The 20592-nt window shown below is 38.1% G+C and overlaps 2 protein-coding genes across 7 annotated transcripts in view; both read left to right on the forward strand.

Annotated features, from left to right (window-relative positions):
• Positions 1-12429, forward strand: part of tarbp1 (TAR (HIV-1) RNA binding protein 1) — a 56752-nt gene extending 44323 nt beyond the window's left edge. Inside the window, exons 23-29 of one of the 4 annotated variants that reach the window (XM_017461576.3) lie at positions 1883-2103; positions 2360-2441; positions 2601-2772; positions 5968-6147; positions 7018-7142; positions 10117-10253; positions 11609-12429. In XM_017461576.3, the coding sequence (XP_017317065.1) occupies positions 1883-2103; positions 2360-2441; positions 2601-2772; positions 5968-6147; positions 7018-7142; positions 10117-10253; positions 11609-11771 (1080 nt within the window). In that variant the 3' untranslated portion in view covers positions 11772-12429. The remainder of the gene's footprint in view (positions 1-1882; positions 2104-2359; positions 2442-2600; positions 2773-5967; positions 6148-7017; positions 7143-10116; positions 10254-11608) is intronic. The other 3 variants (XM_017461574.3, XM_047152107.2, XM_047152106.2) reach the window with 3 other exon arrangements.
• Positions 12430-12630: 201 nt separating this feature from the next.
• LOC128629458 (octopamine receptor 1) lies at positions 12631-17798 on the forward strand. Of its 3 annotated transcripts, none has more exons than XR_008393806.1 (4): positions 12631-13148; positions 14086-14246; positions 15017-16416; positions 17273-17792. XR_008393806.1 is itself a non-coding variant. In XM_053677659.1 (4 exons), the coding sequence occupies exons 2-4, from the start codon at positions 12980-12982 to the stop codon at positions 16364-16366; spliced, it is 1680 nt and encodes a 559-aa protein (XP_053533634.1). In that variant the 5' UTR covers positions 12631-12843; positions 12977-12979; the 3' UTR covers positions 16367-17798. The 3 variants fall into 3 exon arrangements, 2 of the variants coding, with proteins under 2 accessions (XP_053533634.1, XP_053533633.1); XM_053677659.1 differs by having other exon boundaries at positions 12631-12843; positions 12977-13148; positions 15017-17798; XM_053677658.1 differs by having other exon boundaries at positions 15017-17797.
• The last annotated feature ends 2794 nt before the right edge of the window (positions 17799-20592 follow it).

The following is a 20592-nucleotide window of genomic DNA, read 5'->3' on the forward strand; positions in this document are numbered from 1 at the left end:
CGTCCAGTGGTTGATTGTCATTGATGTTTCATTGCAAAAAAAAAATTCCCCTGTATTTCTAGTAAGTGTGAAACATAATAGGGATTAGGTCACTAATAAATACCGAGTAAAACACAATGGGCCTCATTATCAGTCTTTTAGTAAATTGCGAGTATATGTTTACATTAGTCAAACCGAACAAAAAAATTTTTTGCAAGATCTATAAAAGTTTAGGAAATGCTGATTTTTCCTCGTGCTCTTGTGCGTATGTTAATAAATGCCAATCACATGTAAATTACCAGATATGTCCACAACATTTGCTTATTTGCTCCCAAAAGTTCATAAAAGGCAAAGCTAACCAAGCTGAAATAACAAGTCAACAGCAATAAAGACGGAAATCTCTGAGGGAAGTGAAAGGTATTTTTTTTACTTGCGTCTATAACGATAAAATATATATTATTTAACAGTGTAATAGCACCTGAGAAGGCTCAAATCTGGAACCAAATGACAGAAAAAGGTGAATTCGTTGTGAATTAAGTGAAGTGAAAAGAAAATGAAAAAGAATATGAAAAAGCACATCACACCGGGAAGCTGCTTTGTTTGTTTGTTTGTTTCAAAGCATTTCAGCGACTGTCGGCTAGACCTCTCTCATGGTTTAATATGCCCTCTCTGCTGCCCTGTTGAAAAAACAGGAGAGTATGGGAAGCCTCATAGGAAGCCTGATGTTGGCACACAGCACACTAGGGAGTGCTCCCCTACAACCATCAGTGCTGAAATACGTTCACACACTTTGAGCAGCAGAACAACAGGGAAGAATAATGTTCTTTAACTGTTTAATGTGCATTACTGCAGAATTATCTGAAAATCCACCATTCAGCTGAGTTTTTTATGTTACTGACTGTAGTTTCTGATCCTCCCGTATGTTCTTAAATTTTAAATGGTGGAAATGCTTGTTTACCTGGGTTTTTTTTTTTTTTTTTTTTGTATCATCAGTTCTGGACAGTTCAATAGTTTAGAGTAGTATCGCATAAGTCTAGTTTTAGTACTTGCCCAGTGGCGTATGACTTATGGCTAATACAAATGAAATTATGCGTGCAAGTTCTATTGTCAGGACAGAGTAATATAATACAAATATTTTAGGTTCAATACAGTTTTGCGGTTATAATAAGATCGAATTTTTTCATTTGTTATTTCACATGCTGTATTATGTTGTAATATTACTAAATTGTTCTAATTATATAATATACAAATATGCTTGACTCAGGGAAAAAATTATTTATTTTTTTAAAATAAAGTACACTTTTCTTAACCACCCACACATGTTGATTGTGGTAAAATGCTGGGGGAAAGGAAAAGGGTACCGTACTGGTGTCTCTAAAGTTAGCAGAGAGTTTTCTTGCTTTCTCGGGTTGGCTTTACTTTAGTTTTGGAGCTGGAGACGGAGTACAATGTTTACTGGGTTTTGGGTGATTATTCCTTGACAAACGAGAGAAACTCAATTATGTTTGTCTAAACGGTTCCATCGAAAATTTCCAGCACAGATAAAGTTCCACCACTTGCGAGTGTCTTTGGGAACCGCGACTAGGTTTGCTGCATTTCTGAACTTGCATGTGTTCTTGAATTTGCATCAAACTTATGAATTTCTTACGAGTTTCTAAAACAGAGTACATGTCATTTTGTTAAATGCGCTTTGTGATTTTTTGCCAGTAGTCTTTAAAGATGCAGCACACTGGACTGTCGGACACTATGTATTACAGCTTATCGGCACATTTTAGTGTCTGTGCTATTAATGTATTAGATTTATGAGAGATGGGAAAAATATTAGACCGTCCAATTTTAGGATATAGCTGCAGATTTGTGTAAAGTATTTTCTTTTTTTTCTCTCCACATGTTTCTTTTTCAGGCAAGGCATTGGCAGAAGGCTGTAGAGGTGATTTTACTGTGGTGTTTCAGTCATAACTTCACTGTCCGGCTGTATGCATTGCTGGCTCTGAAAAGAGTGTGGGGTTTAGAGGGGGCACGACTCCTGGCTGAAAATGAACAGAGCAGTTCGGCGTCTCTGCAGGGACTAGCAACAGTTGTTGAGGCCTGCCTACATCAAGCTGAGGTCATGCAGAACACTGGGTGAGTATTATTCATTAGAATGGTCCATTTGACATGAATCATTCACTCAAGGTAAAAATGTTCACATTTTCATGCAGCTGCCGGTCTGCTTCAAGGCTTCTGTAGTTGTGTGTGGACAGAAATCTCATGTGTCTTCTAACAAATGAACATGGAATTGTAGGACTGCTATGTTAAAGATATGAATATTGATCAAGATTACAACATACTCCCAGTATTATTGACGTTAAAATTTTGTATGTGTGCACGCACCCTACAGCAATGCTGTAAAGAACTGGTCCAGAATACAGGAGCATTTTTTCTTCAGTGCCTTTCATCCTCTTGATGATTACAGTGTAGAGGTGAGCCCTCGCTCTTATTACACTGTTTCTGTCTTTTATGACCTGTTTCACACTCTTACTCGAGTTTTCGTAATCCTCTGTTGTCTGACATTTTGGTTTGTTTTACTTAGGCACATCAAATTGTAGGCCACAATTAAAACATTCATTCTTCTTGTCTAGACAATTTTCCACACATTCCCGATTCTGTCAGAATTGGCAGAGGATGAGTACATTCCAGTGTGGAAGTTTGAGAAGCTGGTGGACTTTCAAGACAGTTCGTCTGTACCTTTGAAAAATCCAGGCAGAGAGCTGAGGGAGCTGCAGCATAGTGACTGGGTTCAGCAAGATAGAGGTAGTACCATTAGCATGCAGTAGAGAGCACTCTCATGATATGGTCAAATGGCTTAACTAATTTCAATATACTGATTAAAAGCAAATATTCAAATCAGTATTGGAATCAGTATTGTGATTGATTTTTTGCTCAAATCAGTAGTAGTATTTTATGACACTGTCCACTAGTTGCAATGTAATGTCATGCATTGTGCAGATTTTTGAACCAGACCAAGGGGATTGTGACTGTCACATTACATTAACACCTTAATACAGAGCCAGAGATAATATGCTAAAGCTATATTGTGGGATGTTTTACTACACTGAATTGTAGAAAGTAAACATACATGTGGTTTGTGTTGTATATTGTATCATGTACATACAGGGGTTAAAGTGGAACTTGTAAGGGGATGGAACTCAGTGATTTGCATGTACAAAAAAATCCATAATTATTATGGTTGGGAGAGGGTTACCGCTGCAGATGAGTATATGGAATATAGGAATTCTGATGACATGGAAGGCAAATTAAATATTGCATAGAATAAATATATATATTTTGGCTGATTTCAGTTAATTCACTTAGCTAGCATCATCAAATCAGCTTAGCATAAAATCTGTGTTTGTGAGATCAGATTACACAATCTACTAGTTAGCTAACCTAATCACAAGCAAGCAAATTTCGACACAATGAGGACTTGATTAAAATGATCGCATACACTGTACAGGCAAAAGTTTGTGGACACCTGGACCATCGCACCTGTATTTGTTGCCAGAAAGTTGGGATCACACAACTGTATAGGACGTCTATATATGGTGTATCATTTACAAATTTCCTTTTACTGGAATTAAGGGTCCTAGTTGTTTAAGCCTGTTCCAAACCTGTTCTAGGATGGAATTGCCCTTGTGCACAAAGCAAGGTCCTGGACTGAACACCTTTGGGATAAACTAGAATGCTGACTGAGTCCCAGACCTTTTTGCCTGACATCAGTGGCTGACTTCATTAATACTCTTGTGGCTGCATGAGCAAATCCACACAGCCATGTTCCAAAATCTAGTGAAAATTCATCTCCGAAGAGTACAGCAATGGGGAGGGACTCAATCCAGATGTTCGAAACGCACTTACGGGTGTGATGGTCAGATGTGCACAAACTCTGGGCCGTAAAGTGTACATCATTACAAATTCATTTAGATGAACCTGGAAAGTTATCTCAGAAACACTGGTTAAAATCAACTCGATCTGAATTGTTTTTGAGTGTTTAGCTTTCTGCCTCTCAGTGAGTACGTTTACATGCAGCCTACTAAACCCTTAATAATCTGAACGGTCGGTCAGAATAGAAAAAGTCTACAAACCTCGTCAGAATAGAGTGAACGAGGCCAGTCCCAATTGTAAATTGAAACACAATCTGTGTGTGTGTGTGTGTTCTGTACATGTGATTAGATCATGATGCGCTCCTGGTGCAATAAAGCGATCCCATCTGTGTGTTTAATAATCACACTTTGACATTTTGCTGAATTGATTCATCACTTGCAGTGGGGATTAAAGCTGAGCATGCTGACCAGACTCGCGGCGTTGGTAACGTTGGAACGTCACTGCTTTCATGTGCATAAGTTTGAACTGGATTATATAATGCGCATATAAATTAAGATTGTCTACAGACCGTTCATCATAGGATACGTATAAACAGTTCATACAGAATCTGCAGTCGGAATGAATTAATGGCGAAAATCTTCGCGTTTCAACATTGCCAGTGTTCACACATCCTGTATCAGATTACACTGTGGTCAATAATAAAATATGACTTCTGTTAAAGATTAAATAAGATCGGCTATTACTTTTGTTCCTGTGAAACACGATTGGACCTTATTGTTCTTCTGACGCAGTTATCACAAGTTTGGTTTCTGCTGTCTGTCATGCTGTAATACCTGCAAAAGAACTCCCAATTAACCCTCTTCATGTTACTCAGAAAGCCATTCCGGATATTCCTGCTCACTTTAACCCCTGCATACATACAAATTGGCCAAATAGATCAATAGTCTTGTGTGTAAAAAAAAAAAAGTCACCAATTTGCACTTGCTAAGTATGTACATATGCACAGTTTTATAATGTTGCATATAATATATATATATATATATATATATATATATATATATATATATATATATATATATATATATATATATATATATATATATATATATAATGCACATTTAATTATAATCTCTCCTAAGGTTACTTTGGGGATTCAGTCTTTCTGAATATAGTAACATTCAGCATTTATATAAATTCCATTTCAGGGTCTTTTTAGTGTCTGGCCATATAAGGGGTTTATCAGTTTTAAGCACTGACCTACAGTGGATATAAAAAGTCTACACATCCCTCTTAAAGCTGCAGGCTTTTATGATGTAAATAATTAACACACCTAAATTTTGCCAGAAAAATAAATAAGATCATGTGGTAAAATGTGTTGTGGTCTGATGAGGCCAAGGTAGAACTTTTCTGACATAATTCTAAAAGACATGCTTGGCGCAAAAACAACACTGCTTATCACCCAAAGTACACCATACCCATGGTGAAGCATGGAGACAGTAGCGTCATGCTATGGGGCTGCTTCTCTTCAGCTTGGACTGGGGCTCTAGTCAAAAAAACAAAGAATCATGGATTCGTAGCTGCAGATAACTCTTTTGGAACAAAACCTGCAGGCATCTGTTAGACAGCTGAAGATACAGAGAAATTTCACCTTCCAGCATGACAAGAACCCACAGCACAAATCCACAATGCAAGTCTACACAGTAATGGCTTCAGAGGAAGAAGATCAATATTTTGGGAATGACCCTGTCAGAGCCCAGATCTAAACCTGTGGAATGACTTCAAGAGGGCTGTGCACAGCAGACAACCCCCCCCCCCCCCCCCCACACACACACACAATATAGTGCTGTATTTGGTTAGTGCTGTAACCAAAAGGTGCTTAGTTAAGGGGTGTACTCACTTTTGCAACCAGGTTATTGTAAATCGGTCCCAAAAAAAAAAACCTTTCTATTTGCTTTCACTTTATTTTTTTTTGGTGCTGTCTCACATTAAATGTGGAAAAGGTCTGGCATGATTTTCTTGGTTTCATTTTTTACATCACACTAACATGCAGTTTACATGGGGTGTGTAGCCTTTTTATATCCACTGTGAGTACGTGTTTTAAATATTCATGCATTTGGTGTCCTACAGGTGAGTTGGAACAAGAAGAGCGCTGGGCAGATGTACAGAAAAAGATTGCCCCTTGGAGTCTGAATGTGCAGGAGGTGGAGCCACACCTTGTGGCCCAGCAGAGAGTAGCACGTCTGGGTAAACTTACCACCGCCCTCCTGGTGGTCGCCTCACTTATTGACAAGCCCACAAACCTGGGTGGTATGAGCCATTTTTTCTCACACATATACATGTATACACGTACAACTTTAGACAGCTTGATTGAGTTTGTTTTATATCAGTTGTATATTGATGAAAAAACTACAATTCAAAATGGTTATGTAAATCTTATGTATAAAAAAAAAAAAAAAAGTTATGCAGGAGTGTGACATTTAGTTGAATTTTATGCCTTAGAAAATCTTTTTGGAAATATTTAGGCTTGACTACAGTTCAATTTGTGCTCATAGAGAAAATACAGCTTCTCTCTGTGTGCATGCATGCTTCATATGCATACAGGACGATTATATGTGAGAACTTATCACCTCTAACATATATGCAAAAATAACATTGCTTAAACAATGGCTTTGATAGGTCCTGTTCTTAAAATAAACAGGGTGCTCACTCACACCTGATTTTCATCCCATTGATTGTAAACACCAAACTCTGATTCTGATTTCACCTTCAAATTAAACTGCTAATCCTAGAGGTTCACGTACTTTTACCACTCACAGATATGTAACATTGGACCATTTTTTTCAATAGATAAATGACAAGTATAATATTTTTTGTCTCATTTCTTTAATTGGGTTCTCCTCTGTCTACCTTTTAGGGCAGAAAAGTATTATGCAGAGATATAGTAAATTCTAAAAGGTTCACAACCTTTCAAGCGTTGTATTTATACGAGATACGGTTATAAAAGTGACCCTACAAGAAACTGTCAAAAATTGCATTAGATATTCCTGATGTGAATTCCTGATTAGAATTCCTGATGTGAATTCAATTCAATTATTATTCCTTAGTTACTATTTCTAATTTTGTAAATATGCACCGTTTTTGTGTGCATATATGCGCTCATGTTTGTGTTTGTCGTAGGTCTTTGTCGAACTTGTGAAATCTTTGGAGCCAGTGCTCTGGTGCTGGGTAGCCTGCATCACGTCGGTGACAAACAGTTCCAAGCCCTGAGTGTCTCTTCTGAGCTGTGGCTTCCTCTGGTGGAGGTGTGTTTATGTTTAAGTTCATTTCACCCCGAGAGGCATTAAGCACACACAGTGGTTCCAATACACTCCCACATTAGTCAGTGTGGAATTTTACACTGGACGAATGTAGTTCGTGCAGAAGCATTGTTGATGTGCGTCTCATACGACAACAGGGCGTAGTTTCTGCCTGAAAACAATACAGAATTCATATGATTTAAATGTATGGCCATAATATAAACAACATGTGGACTAAAATCCTAACTGGCACATTGTAGTGCAGGAGTGAGAATCATGTTGAATTAACCACCTTTATCCAGATCTATATTGATCTGAATTTCAGAACAGATATTTATTTGCTTGGCAGCGGTTCAGAGATGCCATGTTGTATCACTTGATTTGAGAATATCAAGATTCTTATCATAAAAGGTTTTTTTTTTTTTTGACTTAATGACTCCGCCATCTTCCCATGTATTCTCTTTTTTTTTTTCTTTTGACTGATGCATAATATTCATGTTATCCATTTCAAAATGGATAATCCAAAATCCATTTCACGAATAAATATTTACCCGTAATGATAAGATTGAAAAAGTGTATTGTGCTTACATATTGCGAGAGCTTTTTTTTTTACTGCAGTCATAGTCCAGTAACGTTGCAAAACCATCTGTCACTGACTCTTAATCAATATGTACCTAGTGGAGTGCACTGCGAATGTACAAGATGTGGCTTATTACAGTTAAACTGCTGAATCATTAACAGGACTAGCGTTGGACAGTCTTGGTAAAGGTAAATGATTACTTAAATTAACAGTTAATGTTGTCATTACTGTCTAGCACAAGGCAGACTGAAAGTTTTCAAAAACTTTTCTTACTTGGATTTACCGTAATTTTCGGACTATTGAGCGCACCTGAATATAAGCCGCACCCACTAACTTTAAAAAGAAAAAAAAAATTGTACATATATAGGCCGCACTTGTGTATAAGCCACAGGTGTCCACGTTGTAACATGAGATATTTACACAGAAAGATGTTGCGCAGAAAGATTTTTTTTTACTTTGAATTAAATACGTACCTTGAATGCTTTTTTCCGAACAGTGCCTGTAACACGGCTGGTTAAAAAAAATAAAAAATACAGTTGCCTACCAGGAAAAGTCATTGATTGCTTTCTTCATCTTCCTCCTGCGCACAAAAACCACTAAAGTCGTCGTCTTCTTCTCTTCTGTCGTCTTTTTGCGTTGAGTCAGTTCTTCACGCTGCCGTCTCCAACGTCTCACCATTGATTCATTGATGCCAAGCTTACGTGCAGCGGCTCTATTTCCTTCTTCGACAGCCAGATCGATCGCCTTTAACTTGAAAGCTGCATTATATGCATTTCTTCGTGTGTTTTCCATGATGAGGGGGTGTGCATGAAGCGCAAAATGACTGATCTGAAGAATTTAGTGTGAGTGCTTTTGATTTAATTCGAACAGTTTCATTGGTGTACTGTGACCTGTTCGGTAATTTCATTGGTCCGATGTGACGAGGCTAAATGTTTTGGCGGCATGAAGCTCGTTAGCCCGTAAAAATCCATAAATTAGCCGCATCATTGTTTAAGCCGCAGTGTTCAAAGCGTGTGAAAAAAGTAGCGGTTTATAATCCGGAAATTACGGTATATAGTGCTAATATATTCACATGGCATTTTGGGGTTAGTCTTTCTCAGTCACTCTTTAAATCAGGTTTGCAGAACCATTATGCAACTTTTTGGTTTGTATTATATTTCAATTTGGAATTTAACATTTTAGGGTAGACACACTTTTGTGCTTTAAATTAGATTCTTCTTGTCCCAAAGTTACGTCCCAATCTAAATCCTGTCAGTGTCAAACCCTAGTTTTGCCATTTGTTTTAAGACATAGTTATTGCAAATGGCATCTCAGTGAGTATATGCAACAGTTACTTCACATTACAGTTTTAACTTTTAGCAAGGTCACAAGGATTTCTGAGTCACTTCAATTGCCTTGCTTTTTAATGAGATATTGAAACTTTCTGGATACCATCCCCTCTAAAACTATTGGAATGGCAAGGCCAATAAATGTTTTCTTTTTTCTATACACCAAAGATATTTGAGTTTGAAATAAAAAAATAAAAAAACCGATATGAGATGAAAGTTGAGAATTTCAGCTTTTATTTCCTGGTATTTACATCTACACGTGTTAAACAACATAAAACATAGAACCTTTTCTTTTTTTTTTTACTTGTAGCAAAGTGTCATTTCTTCAGTGTTGTCACAGGAAAAGATATAATCAAATATTTACAAAAATGTGAGGGGTGTACTCACTTTTGTGAGATACTGTATGAGTGTATGTGAACTTCCGACCACAACTGTATAAACTATACTACGTGTGTGTATATATAGTAAAGTCGCCTTGATGAACACGTGCCTTTTTTATTTTTATTTAAGTTTTCATTCATGTTTTGAGAGCAGAATAATTCATGGCTTTATCTGATTGACAGCACAGAAAAGAGAAGCCATGAGACATCAGAGAAAGATGTTTTGTTGCTCCGAAGTGAGAGCAGGTTATTAAGATTCCTATGGAATACAAATGTAGGTCGAAAATTAACCACGCATGACAAGAACACATTTTATTTTAGTCCATCTTAAATCTGCAAACACAGCATCTTTCCACAGACATTTATATCAAAGTCATCATGATGGTTGCAGTCAGTGATGATTCCTGAGACTATTGCCAATTGGCCCAAGCCTAAGGGCGTGGTGCTTGGCAATCACACTAGAGTCACTGAAAATGTCTGTCTGTCTATCTATCTATCTATCTATCTATCTATCTATCATAATGAAGTTCTCAGGTGTGTTACAACGATGGAATTATCACAATTAATAAGCCATACATCTTATCAGAAGAATGGGATCAAGATCTGGCCTGTTAGGTCAATGGTCTTGTGAAGTCAGTCTTCTAGATAATATTTTCTACCTAATGGTTAACATTATTTGTGTTTTCTCGTAGGTGAAGCCCATGGACCTGGCAGGTTTTCTGCAGCAGAAGCAAAGAGAAGGTTACAGTATCATCGGAGTGGAACAGACAGCCAACAGCCAGAGTTTGCAAAACTATAGGTTTCCAGAGAAGACCCTATTACTGTTAGGGTAATAACATCATGTTTATCAAGAGGTTATGAAATCACTAAAGCTTTAATGTTTACTAGAAGGCCCTGTACATCTTATGTGCATCTCTGTGGGAGCTGACGTTGCAGCTGAATGTGATCAGGCTAATTGACATTGTTCTCAAGGGGTAGTCTCTTTAATTGTACATGCTGGAGACAGAACAGGCTTGTCCCAGCACGCAGGATGCTCATCAGCAAAACTGTCAGAGATATACATTATAAAAATATGACCAGAAAAATAATCCACTAAGCAGCATGGTTACGTAATACAAAACATAAAGACACATAACAACTTATAATACAATCACAACACTAATTTATGTGAGCATTGTTAAATAACTCAAAATATTAAAGTGTATGATAGCTCTCCGGACATGTCCCATCATTGGAGGTTAAAAAAAAAGTACACTGCATAAAACATGTAAGGCCACAGATTGAAGATGATTTAATGTTGTTTTTTAACAACTCTCTTTTCACATAAATCAAGGTTAGGTTAAGAAAGCATGGACAGTGTTAGGTTAAGAAAGCATGGACAGTGGTAGGTTAAGAAAATATGGACAGTGGTATGTTAAGAAAGCATGGACAGTTGTATGTTAAGAAAGCATGGACAGTGGTAGGGTAAGAAAACTGACCTCATCTGAAGTATTTGAGGGTGGAGTATTCATGCAAAACTGATTTAAATTTTGTCTGATCCGTCCATACAAGGTTTCACTGATATTTTTTTTGTGATTAATACGGCCAAAAAGGTTTGATTTTGCTTCAGCTTTTTAAAAAATATTTGCGATGCAACTTGCAGGGGTTTTTTGTGGAAAACGACTTGAATTGGTGAAATTGCATGAAATAGTTTTGCATGGGCTTTTGCAGTGATTTTTGTTAGTAAATGAGACCTTTTAGCTGTACTCCTGTTCGACACACATGAAATGGAGAGGGCTTTGGCTGAGTGCGTGTTGTGATGACGTCACATGACACGTCTTGGCCCAAATCTGTGGTACCTCTGAAAAATTGCAAGCTCCTCCAAATACTGCGAAGTTTGCTTGATTTTGCATTCATTTCTGCGATTGCAAAATCATGAAATCCTAGAGGGATTAATCCTGATACTCTCTAGAACAAATATCTATTCAAAAACAATCTTTTATCACTGACATTCACAGTAGCATAAACTTGGCTTGGAATCCTGAGCCTTTTGTGAGTTTTGTAGATGTTTAATGGCAGTAGTGCAGCCCCAGGTTGGGTTGTGGCCACATTTATTTGCTTTCAGTTATGTGTATTAATTGACCTAACTAATTCAGCCAGATAAGATCTTCAATATCAATGATTCTCCTCATCTTTCCCTATTAGGAATGAACGAGAGGGTATTCCTGCTAACCTCCTGCAGTTGTTGGACGTATGTGTGGAGATTCCTCAGCAGGGAGTGACACGTTCTCTCAATGTGCATGTGAGCGCTGCCTTACTGGTGTGGGAGTACACCAGACAGCACTTGGGTCCTGACCAATCCTCTTAAGTACTTTAAATCTAATCCATTGGAGATTTGTCCTTCCAATATCAACATGCTCTGACAACTACTAAAGAAGGCATGATGATACTGGAGGTTGGGCTCTCCAGTACCGCTCAAGTGAAATCCTAAGAAATATGTGTGTGCTTCATTAACCAGCCCCAAAAGGCTGTGGCTCAGGTGGTAGAGCGGGTTGTCCACTAATCATAGGTTTGGCGGTTCGATTCCAGGCCCACGTGTCCCCACATACAGAAGTGTACTTGGGGAGACACTGAACCCCAAGTTGCTCCCATTGGCAGGCTAGCACCTTGCATGGCAGCTCTGCTACCATTGGTGAGAGTGTGTGTGTATGAATGGGTATGAATAAGACCGCTAAGTTAAAAAAGCGCTAAATATATGCAGACCATTTACCATTTACTTGAATACGCTTTGAATTTGTTTACTTATTATTTGAAGTTTGACAACATGTGCAGCTCTTTGGTGTATGTTTTTAGAAAGATTTGACTGGTCACACACACACACACACACACACACACACACACACACACACACACACAAACAAAAAAAAACTCTCTTCTTTGGTAAAAGAATATTTAGAGAATATGAGGTGAATAATTATAACCAATAAAACTATGACAAAATGTTTTTGTTTAGACTTTGTTTCTTAAGACTGATATATATATATTTTTTATATATAAAACTTTTAAAGGCATTATGGTGCCACACATGGAAGTATGTGCTGAAAGCATAGGCCTACTTTAAAAGTATGTCTGTTTAAAACTGGGATGCTGAAAACGCTGACCCAATTGTGGGAAATGAAGCATCTGAGTCGATAGCTTGTTTAAAGGCACTGGCTGGCATTATTTACTTCTCTTGTGTAATTTGACGATTTGCTCATTTGTTTGATTTTCCAGCTGTGTCAGCTGAAGAAATGTATTCATGCACATGTTATGTTTCTCCCGCCCCTCTCTACACACACCTGCGATTTCCACAAGGTTCAAAGAGGAAGGAAGGAAGCAAGCAAGCAAGGAAGGGAGGGAGGGATCTTGCAGACACACAGCTCCAACCCACAATTTAATATGTATGCTTTTTCTTCAGTTCATTTTGCCCATGCCTAAATGGCCACATTCGTGCGAACACTAACGCGGAGAGATTCGGAATACTTTCTTTCTTTCTTTCTGTTTTTTTAAAATACTTCTTTTGGAATCCTCGAGTCGATGGAAATAAACGTACCAGACAACATATGGTTGGATGCCAGCGAGCCTTTGCTGGGTGAAACGCGACTCTCGTGGAGAAACTCGACAAGTTCCGTGATGTCTATTTTCCCGCGTGGGAAGCTGCTGCTGGAGGTCCTCATGGTGCTCATGTGTGTCGGCGCAGTCACTGGTGCGGTCGTGTATTTCTGTTCTCTTTCTTTTTTTTTCCCCCTGCACAATTATTTAAAATAATTATAACGTTAAGTAGTATTTGAATTGTGTGTTAATAGAATACTTGGTCCTGCTGGTTTCTTTAGGACAGTTATAAATCTGCTTTGGTTACCCTTATCTAGTTTCAGAAGTTTGTGGTATGACTTTCCTACCAAATCCTAGACGAGAATGGACCATAAGAAGTCTTTTAACAAGCTATTGAACATGGAACAGTAATAGACGTTTTACTCTGTTGTATATATGTTGATATAAACTTTATTTCTGTACTTTTAGGTCATGGAAGTATTAACTGTAGATATTGTTTAAGTGACCTTATGCGGGTTCTTTCTTTATGCATTTTTAGTAAACTCCCACTTTACAATGCATTTAATCCAGTATTAGTACCATTAACCCTCGTGTTCTGTTCAGCTCATTTCTCTATTGAAAATGAAATGGGATAAAAGTGACATTTATATGAATTTGCTTCATTCCTCTATTGTATTTAGAAATATTACCCAATGAATTTTTGGACATAGATATGGACTTGCAATATCCGTCGACACCAACCACTTTTTGTCTTATTTGCGCTCATACCAGATTACACAGCTGCTGGTAGGAGCATCTCCTCATGAGAAGTGGTTTTGTGTGTCTTTACTGTTCCCCAAACACATCTCACAGATGCATTCAAAGTAGGCCATTTCAAATAGAACGATCTGCCCAAATTCAATATGATCTGTGAACAGTACATTTCTTGCGAAGTAGCAAATAGAACACAAGGGTTAATAGTAACTTAAATTTACTGTTAGATTTCACTGCTCTTTTCTAGTTGGTGTTTCCATTTATCTGAGAATAAGAGAATACTGTATTTTGCTCTGACTCTGTTTAAATGTAAAGTCTTTTAAATTTCTGTTTGTTAGGAAATATCCTGGTCATCATGATTGTGGTGGCAACAAAGACATTCCACTGTATGACGTCTGTGCTCATTATTAATTTGGCAATCAGTGACTTCCTGGTTGGCATTGGTGTCATGCCATTCGTGGCTGTTTCTATCATGAATAATGGATGGGTGAACTGCACTGTTAGTAAGGCCGGTTATTCATACATCTGCATCATAAATGTGTGTTAAAGCCTAGACAATCACACTTCACACACATCCTTCATACTTCCTAATGAAAACATTCATTAAAAGAGACTTGCGTAGAAATGAGATGAAACTACTATTAGCCTAGAAGCTTTGATTAATTGTTATCCATATTGATTTTCTGTCTGAAGTTTTCATTTGTAACTATTATAGATCTATATACATTCACTTTCCACTTTAATGGGAACACCTGCTCATTTATGCAGTTATCCTAATCATGTGGCAGCAGCACAGTGCATAAAATCATGCAGATACAAGTCAAGAGCTTCAGTTAATGTTCACGTCAAATATCAGAATGGGGGGAAAGTGTGATCTCTGGGACGTAAACCATGGAATGGTTGTTGGTGCTCAAATATTCAAAGCAGCCCTGTGGCTGGTTTGAGTATTTCAGAAACTGCTGATCTCCTGGAATTTTCACACACAACGGTGTCTAGAGTTTATAGGGAATGGAGCGAAAAACAAAACAAAAAACATTGTGTGAGTGATAGTTCTGTGGGCGGAAATGCCTCGATGAAAAGAAGTCAGAGGAAGATCACGTTGAAATATTCAAACCAATACATCTGACATCAACAACTGCCACATTTAAATATCACCCCCCCCCTTCTGATTCTGCACTAAATGTGCAGGTGTTCCTTTTAAAGTGGATGGTGAGTGTAGATCAGGCGTTATATAGTATTTATTGATTGTTCTCTTTATATTTACTGCAGGATTTATGTCTTTACGTGGGTTACACCTCCTCAGTCTACTGCAGTGCTTCAGTTCTAACACTTGCAGCTATTGCTTTGGATCGCTATTACTCCATTGTGGACTGTCTGCGCTATAATTCACGCTGTACTGCATGGCGAACTGGTGCAGCTGTACTATGGATCTGGCTGCAGGCCATGCTCACCAGTTGTCCACCCCTCCTAGGCTGGAGTAACATCAGCTTTGTGAGGCCTATGTATAGTTGTGCTGTCAACTGGGCTAGCAGTCCCAGCTATACAGGCTTCATGGCAGCCCTCTGCTTTCTCCTTCCAGCCATAGTCATTCTCTTTTGCTATGTGAAGATTGTGCGAGTGGCCCAGCACCATGCTCAGAGGATCCACAGCCTTCAGCAGCACTTTCAACACAGCAGGGGCGACCACATATCCCCACCATTTGAATCATCCCACCAGTGTTCAGCTGCGGACCTGGAAATGCATGACCCATCCAGGCTTGTGTACTATGTAAGTGGGAGGTTTGTATCAGAATCTCAATTCAATGTTCCTCATACTGAAGCAGATCTGGCTGGAGAACCAACTTCACAACTTGAAGGGAAAACCAGCTCCAGACATTCCAGTCGACTTCTGCATACCTTCCTTGCTCATTTCCAGAGTGGTAGCACTCTGCCAAACAGTCATCCCCAGCAACATGGTGTTGTGAGACTGTTCATGGTCATTGCTGCTTTCTTCTTGTGCTGGACACCTTACATTGGAGTTGCTCTGGTGCAGGCCACAGAGACTGCCCTCTCCCGATCAGCGAGCCAGGTGCCACCTGCTGCTGTCACTTTCTCATACTGGCTTGTGCTGTTCAACTCAGACATCAACCCATTACTGTATGCTCTACTCAGCAAGCGATTCCAGGGGGCATTGAAGAACCTCAGAAAGAAGATGCAGGCCAGGTTTGGTATGGTTCAAAGGATAGAAGAGGGAAGAACAGATGGAGAAGGGGGAAGGTTGACAACTCCCAATAATGTCACAGATCAGCATCGCCAAGATATTGGACCCCATCAGAATGGGTCTGTGTACTCCTCTGTTTTTACAATGAATACGACTTTTCCCAAAAGCTATAAGCAAGAAGCAAACGAAGTCCTTCTACCAGGGAGTATGTTATCGTCATCTTCCTTTTCTACGTCTTCCTCGTCTCTTTCCCTTTGTCATAAGTGCAGCAAAAATACGCCAGGAAAGTCAGACTGCCTGCAGGTTCCCTCCAAGCCACCAGGGTGGGACAAACTACACAGTACCTCTGTAATCAACGAGAGACATGCAACTTTTTTTTATGGACAGATTGCAGTACGAGTGGAACAGGAAATTAGCTGAGCCTGCCTCTGAGGTTTTGACTACAAACAAGCTGGAAATGAACCTGCGTGGTACTTGAACTATTGTATTTTAGGAGTTAATTGCATTTGTGCATCTGGTTGCTTGCAATGATATTTGACTGTAAATTATTATTATTTATGCAGAATTTAATATTATAGTTTCATTTGGTTTGCATCCCAGTTTAGCTTATGACACAAATAATAATAAATAAATAAATAAAAATTTAAACTGAAATAAATAACTGGCAATCCAAAGCTTTATAAAAGGTGTTTTATGTCATGAGAGACTAATGGGGGGGTAGCTTTTAGTAATGTTACTAACACTGAAATATTACTATGTAATTAAAAGCCTGTTTTTGTGAAAGTATGCTTGGGTGTGTGGTTACGTGAAATCCATCCTTAAATAAAGCATTGAACAAATAAGACTTTGTTCTTGTAGGCCCTGTAACATCTAGTCAACCTGAACACTAATAATATTAACAGTTATTAGTAAAACAACACATCTGATTTTAAAAAAACAAAAACAAAAAAAAAGTTTGGAGTAATTAAGTTATGAAAGAAACAAAGAGATAGACAATAATGGGGCTCACTAATGGACAGAGGGCAACAATTTGAGGCAGCGATGTAGTGGAGTGGAAATGATATGGGTTGCTATCATTAATGAGTTGTATTCAGTGGAGTGTGATCTCATTTTATATGTAAAGCTGATTACTGATTCAGTTTACCTCATTATTACAAAATGAGCATGTACTACATGCATAGGCTTCAAAATTTAAAGTCCAAGAAATGTTCTCAAAGTCTTCTCCCATTCCAAGAACTGGAATAAGACTTGCCATTCATAAGAAAAAGGTTCAACCCCTTTAAAGTTTCAAGCATTTTTTGTATTTTTTGTATTTGCCTTCAACAGAACAACATGAGGGAGGTCTGAAGGGGATCTAACACTGGTTATCACATTGGACACGGTGGTAGCATCTGCTATCTTCTATGCAGTAGTTTGCTGGGGAGTTGAGTGCACAGAGAGGGACAGGAAACGCCTCAACAAACTATGTCTGTGTCTATCAGGAGCAATTCCTCTCACCCCCTGTATGAGGTTCTGGGGTCCCTGAGCAGCTCCTTCAGCGACAGACTGCTGCACCCTCAGTGCAAGAAAGAGCGCTACCGCAGGTCGTTCATCTCTACAGCAGTCAGACTCTTTAATGCAACAACAACATAATGTAGCACTGCTAACAGTTTTTTTTTTTTTTGCATCAGCAACCCACACATTATTATTATTTGTTGTTCAGCCCTCTATTAATAATCCATTTATCCACTCATGTATATAAACAAGGTGTTACACATCTGCACATATTCACAATTATACACATACATTGAGGTGTCCATAGTGTACATATTGCCATTATTATTTTTTTTTATTAATTTAATTCTTATTTTTCTATTCCTATTGTGTGTGTGTGTATATATATATATTTATATATATATATATATATATATATATATATATATATATATATATATATATATATATATATATATATATATTTAAATACTTTATTTCAATTCTATTCCTATTTAATGTGTATTCTTTCCTATCTGTTTTTTGTGTAATTGAGCTGCTGTAACGAGGGAATTTCCCCAGTGTGGGATCAATAAAGGTTATCGTATCTTATCTTATCAAATGTATGTGGACACCAGACCATCAGATCCATATGTTGGCCTTTCCCAAACTGTTGCCACAAAGTTGGAAGCACACAATTTTATAGGATGTATTTGTATGCTGTAACATTACAGTTTCCCTTCACTAAAACTAAGAGGCCTTGTCTAAATCTGTCCCAGCATGGCAGTGCAACTGTGCTTAAAGTGAAGTCCATGGTTTGCCAAGGTTGGAGTGGAATAACTTGAGTGGCCTACAAAAAGCCCTGACTTCATCCCCACTGAACCTTTGGGATAAACTGGAACGCTGACTGTGCCCCAGGTCTCTTCGCCCGACATCGGTGCCTAACCTCGTTAAGTGGTTTTGTGGCTGCAAATCTCCACATTCTAAAATCTGGTGGAAAGCCTTCCCAGAAGAGTGGATGGTATTATAACAGCAAAAAGGGGAACGGAATGTTCAAAAAGCACATATGGGTATGATGGTAGGGTGTCCACAAACCTTTAGCTATATAGTGTATTTTTGTTGGCACTTTAAATTAAATTGAAAAAATAAACAACCTTAAATATACTGCTTGCAAAAGTATTTAATTGTTTGGTTTTCGCCAAACACGGCACTGACCAAACATCTCCTGCTTGGTCTCATCAGTCCAAAGGATATTGTTCCAGAACTTTTGTGGTTTGTCCAGGGGCAATTTTGCAAATCTAAGTCGTGCTACCATATTCTTTTTTTGAAGATATAAACCACCAGCTTCACATACAAAACAACCCAATGAAACAACACCAACAAGAAAACTAGTGTTTACACAGCAATATTCATATAGAACTTCCGAGTACACAATCCCACATGTGCTGTATGCATCAACACATAATGATGCACCACTGATGAACCCAAAAAAAAACTATACATACTAAACACTAGGGCCGCACAATTAATCGAATATCGATCGTGATTACGATTTTGACTGCCCACGATTAAATGAACATGATCGACTTCGATATTAACGTTTAAAGTTCGTCCTCCGCTCATAGAAAACTCCGCTGCAGATCAAATCAAGCGCTTCCTACACTACAGCCAATCACCACAGAGCGGCGCACGGATGACGTCATTTTGTAGTGCCAAAACCCAGAAACGGAGTTAGGATTTTAGCCCTCTAGCAGCCAGCTTCGCTTGGAGCTCCAGCGTTTTGTGCGAGGAGAAATCATGACATTAACATGATGCTAAATGGCACTACAGAAGTTGTCGGGGACATAAAACGTCATCACGCTGAATGGGAAAAAAACTTTGCAGATAAACTCAGGGCTCTACTGTGCGACCATTTCACTCGCGTTTGTGACTGAAAAGTATTTTGTGCGACTGTGAATAAATATTTATTCGCACCGGTGCGAGTGACCTGTTCAGAGTTGTATAATGCAATCGGAGTAAAAACTACAGGAAGTCCAAAATGCATCTACAGTTACTTTCACACTGCTTTTCATCTCCTCAGTCAACCAAACAAGTGTGGAAATACTGCAGAGAAGCCATTATGATGACAAGTAACTCTGTACATCATCTGCTTCAACTTCCCGATCTCACAACCGCCATCTTTTATTGATCACCAAAATGACCTGAACCCTGCTCGTGTAGAAACAGCGACTTCGCGCTGAGTAAATTAATAATAATGCTAACGCTACAAGGTGGGTTTCATTCAAACTTCTTTATTAAAAAATTCCTCACCAATCATAATCAAGAGTAGCAACTGTTCAGTCTGTAAACATACAATACAACAATACACTGCTGCTCTCCTTCACTAAGTCTAATTCACTTCATTTAAACTCAGGGTTGCCAAATATCACTAGAAATGTCAACATCAGTTGCCATGTTTTGATAAATCCCCGCCAAACACACTATTATCAGCAGACATGGAACACTGTACTGGGGAAACCCATCTAACACTGATAAACAAACAAAAATAAAACTACTAAAATGTAAAGGCAGAAAATTTGCTTAGTTATAAATAAATCACTTAATATAAAAAAAAAGATATAATTTCATAAAATATAAATAAAATGAGAAATGAAATAATGTTTAATTACTATGGGTTGCATTTAATATCAATTTGACATTAGTTCACTATTTCCTTAGAAGTCTATTAGCCTTTTTCCTAATATGGATCATTTTTTGTGTTAGTCTACTCTTAATTAGGATTCTTTATTGTTTTTAAGATATTGTAAAATAAATATTTTATGCTTGCTTATTTATCAATTAACCAACGGTATTTCTCATTGCTATTATTTTAACTCAATTAACAGTGACCATGAGCAGAGAGCTTACATTTAACTGTTTATGACCTCCTGTTTAAAGTTTAAACAAAAAAAGATTGGTATCTGGATCGTATCATCTGTAAAAATCCTGATCGGAGCGTCAGTAATGAACACCATTAAACTAAAGCGCTTTGCATCTGACGGGTAAATAAACTCACCCAATCACATCCTATATGAGATTATTCAGATATATACACAATATATGCAGAGCGGTTCAATAACTGACTCCAGCCCAGAACCATGACAGTGGAAAATGTCTAATAGTGTAGCTTTAAA

This window comes from Ictalurus punctatus, chromosome 29 (genome assembly GCF_001660625.3).
Source record: "Ictalurus punctatus breed USDA103 chromosome 29, Coco_2.0, whole genome shotgun sequence".
In the NCBI taxonomy this organism is placed as follows: Eukaryota; Metazoa; Chordata; class Actinopteri; order Siluriformes; family Ictaluridae; genus Ictalurus; species Ictalurus punctatus.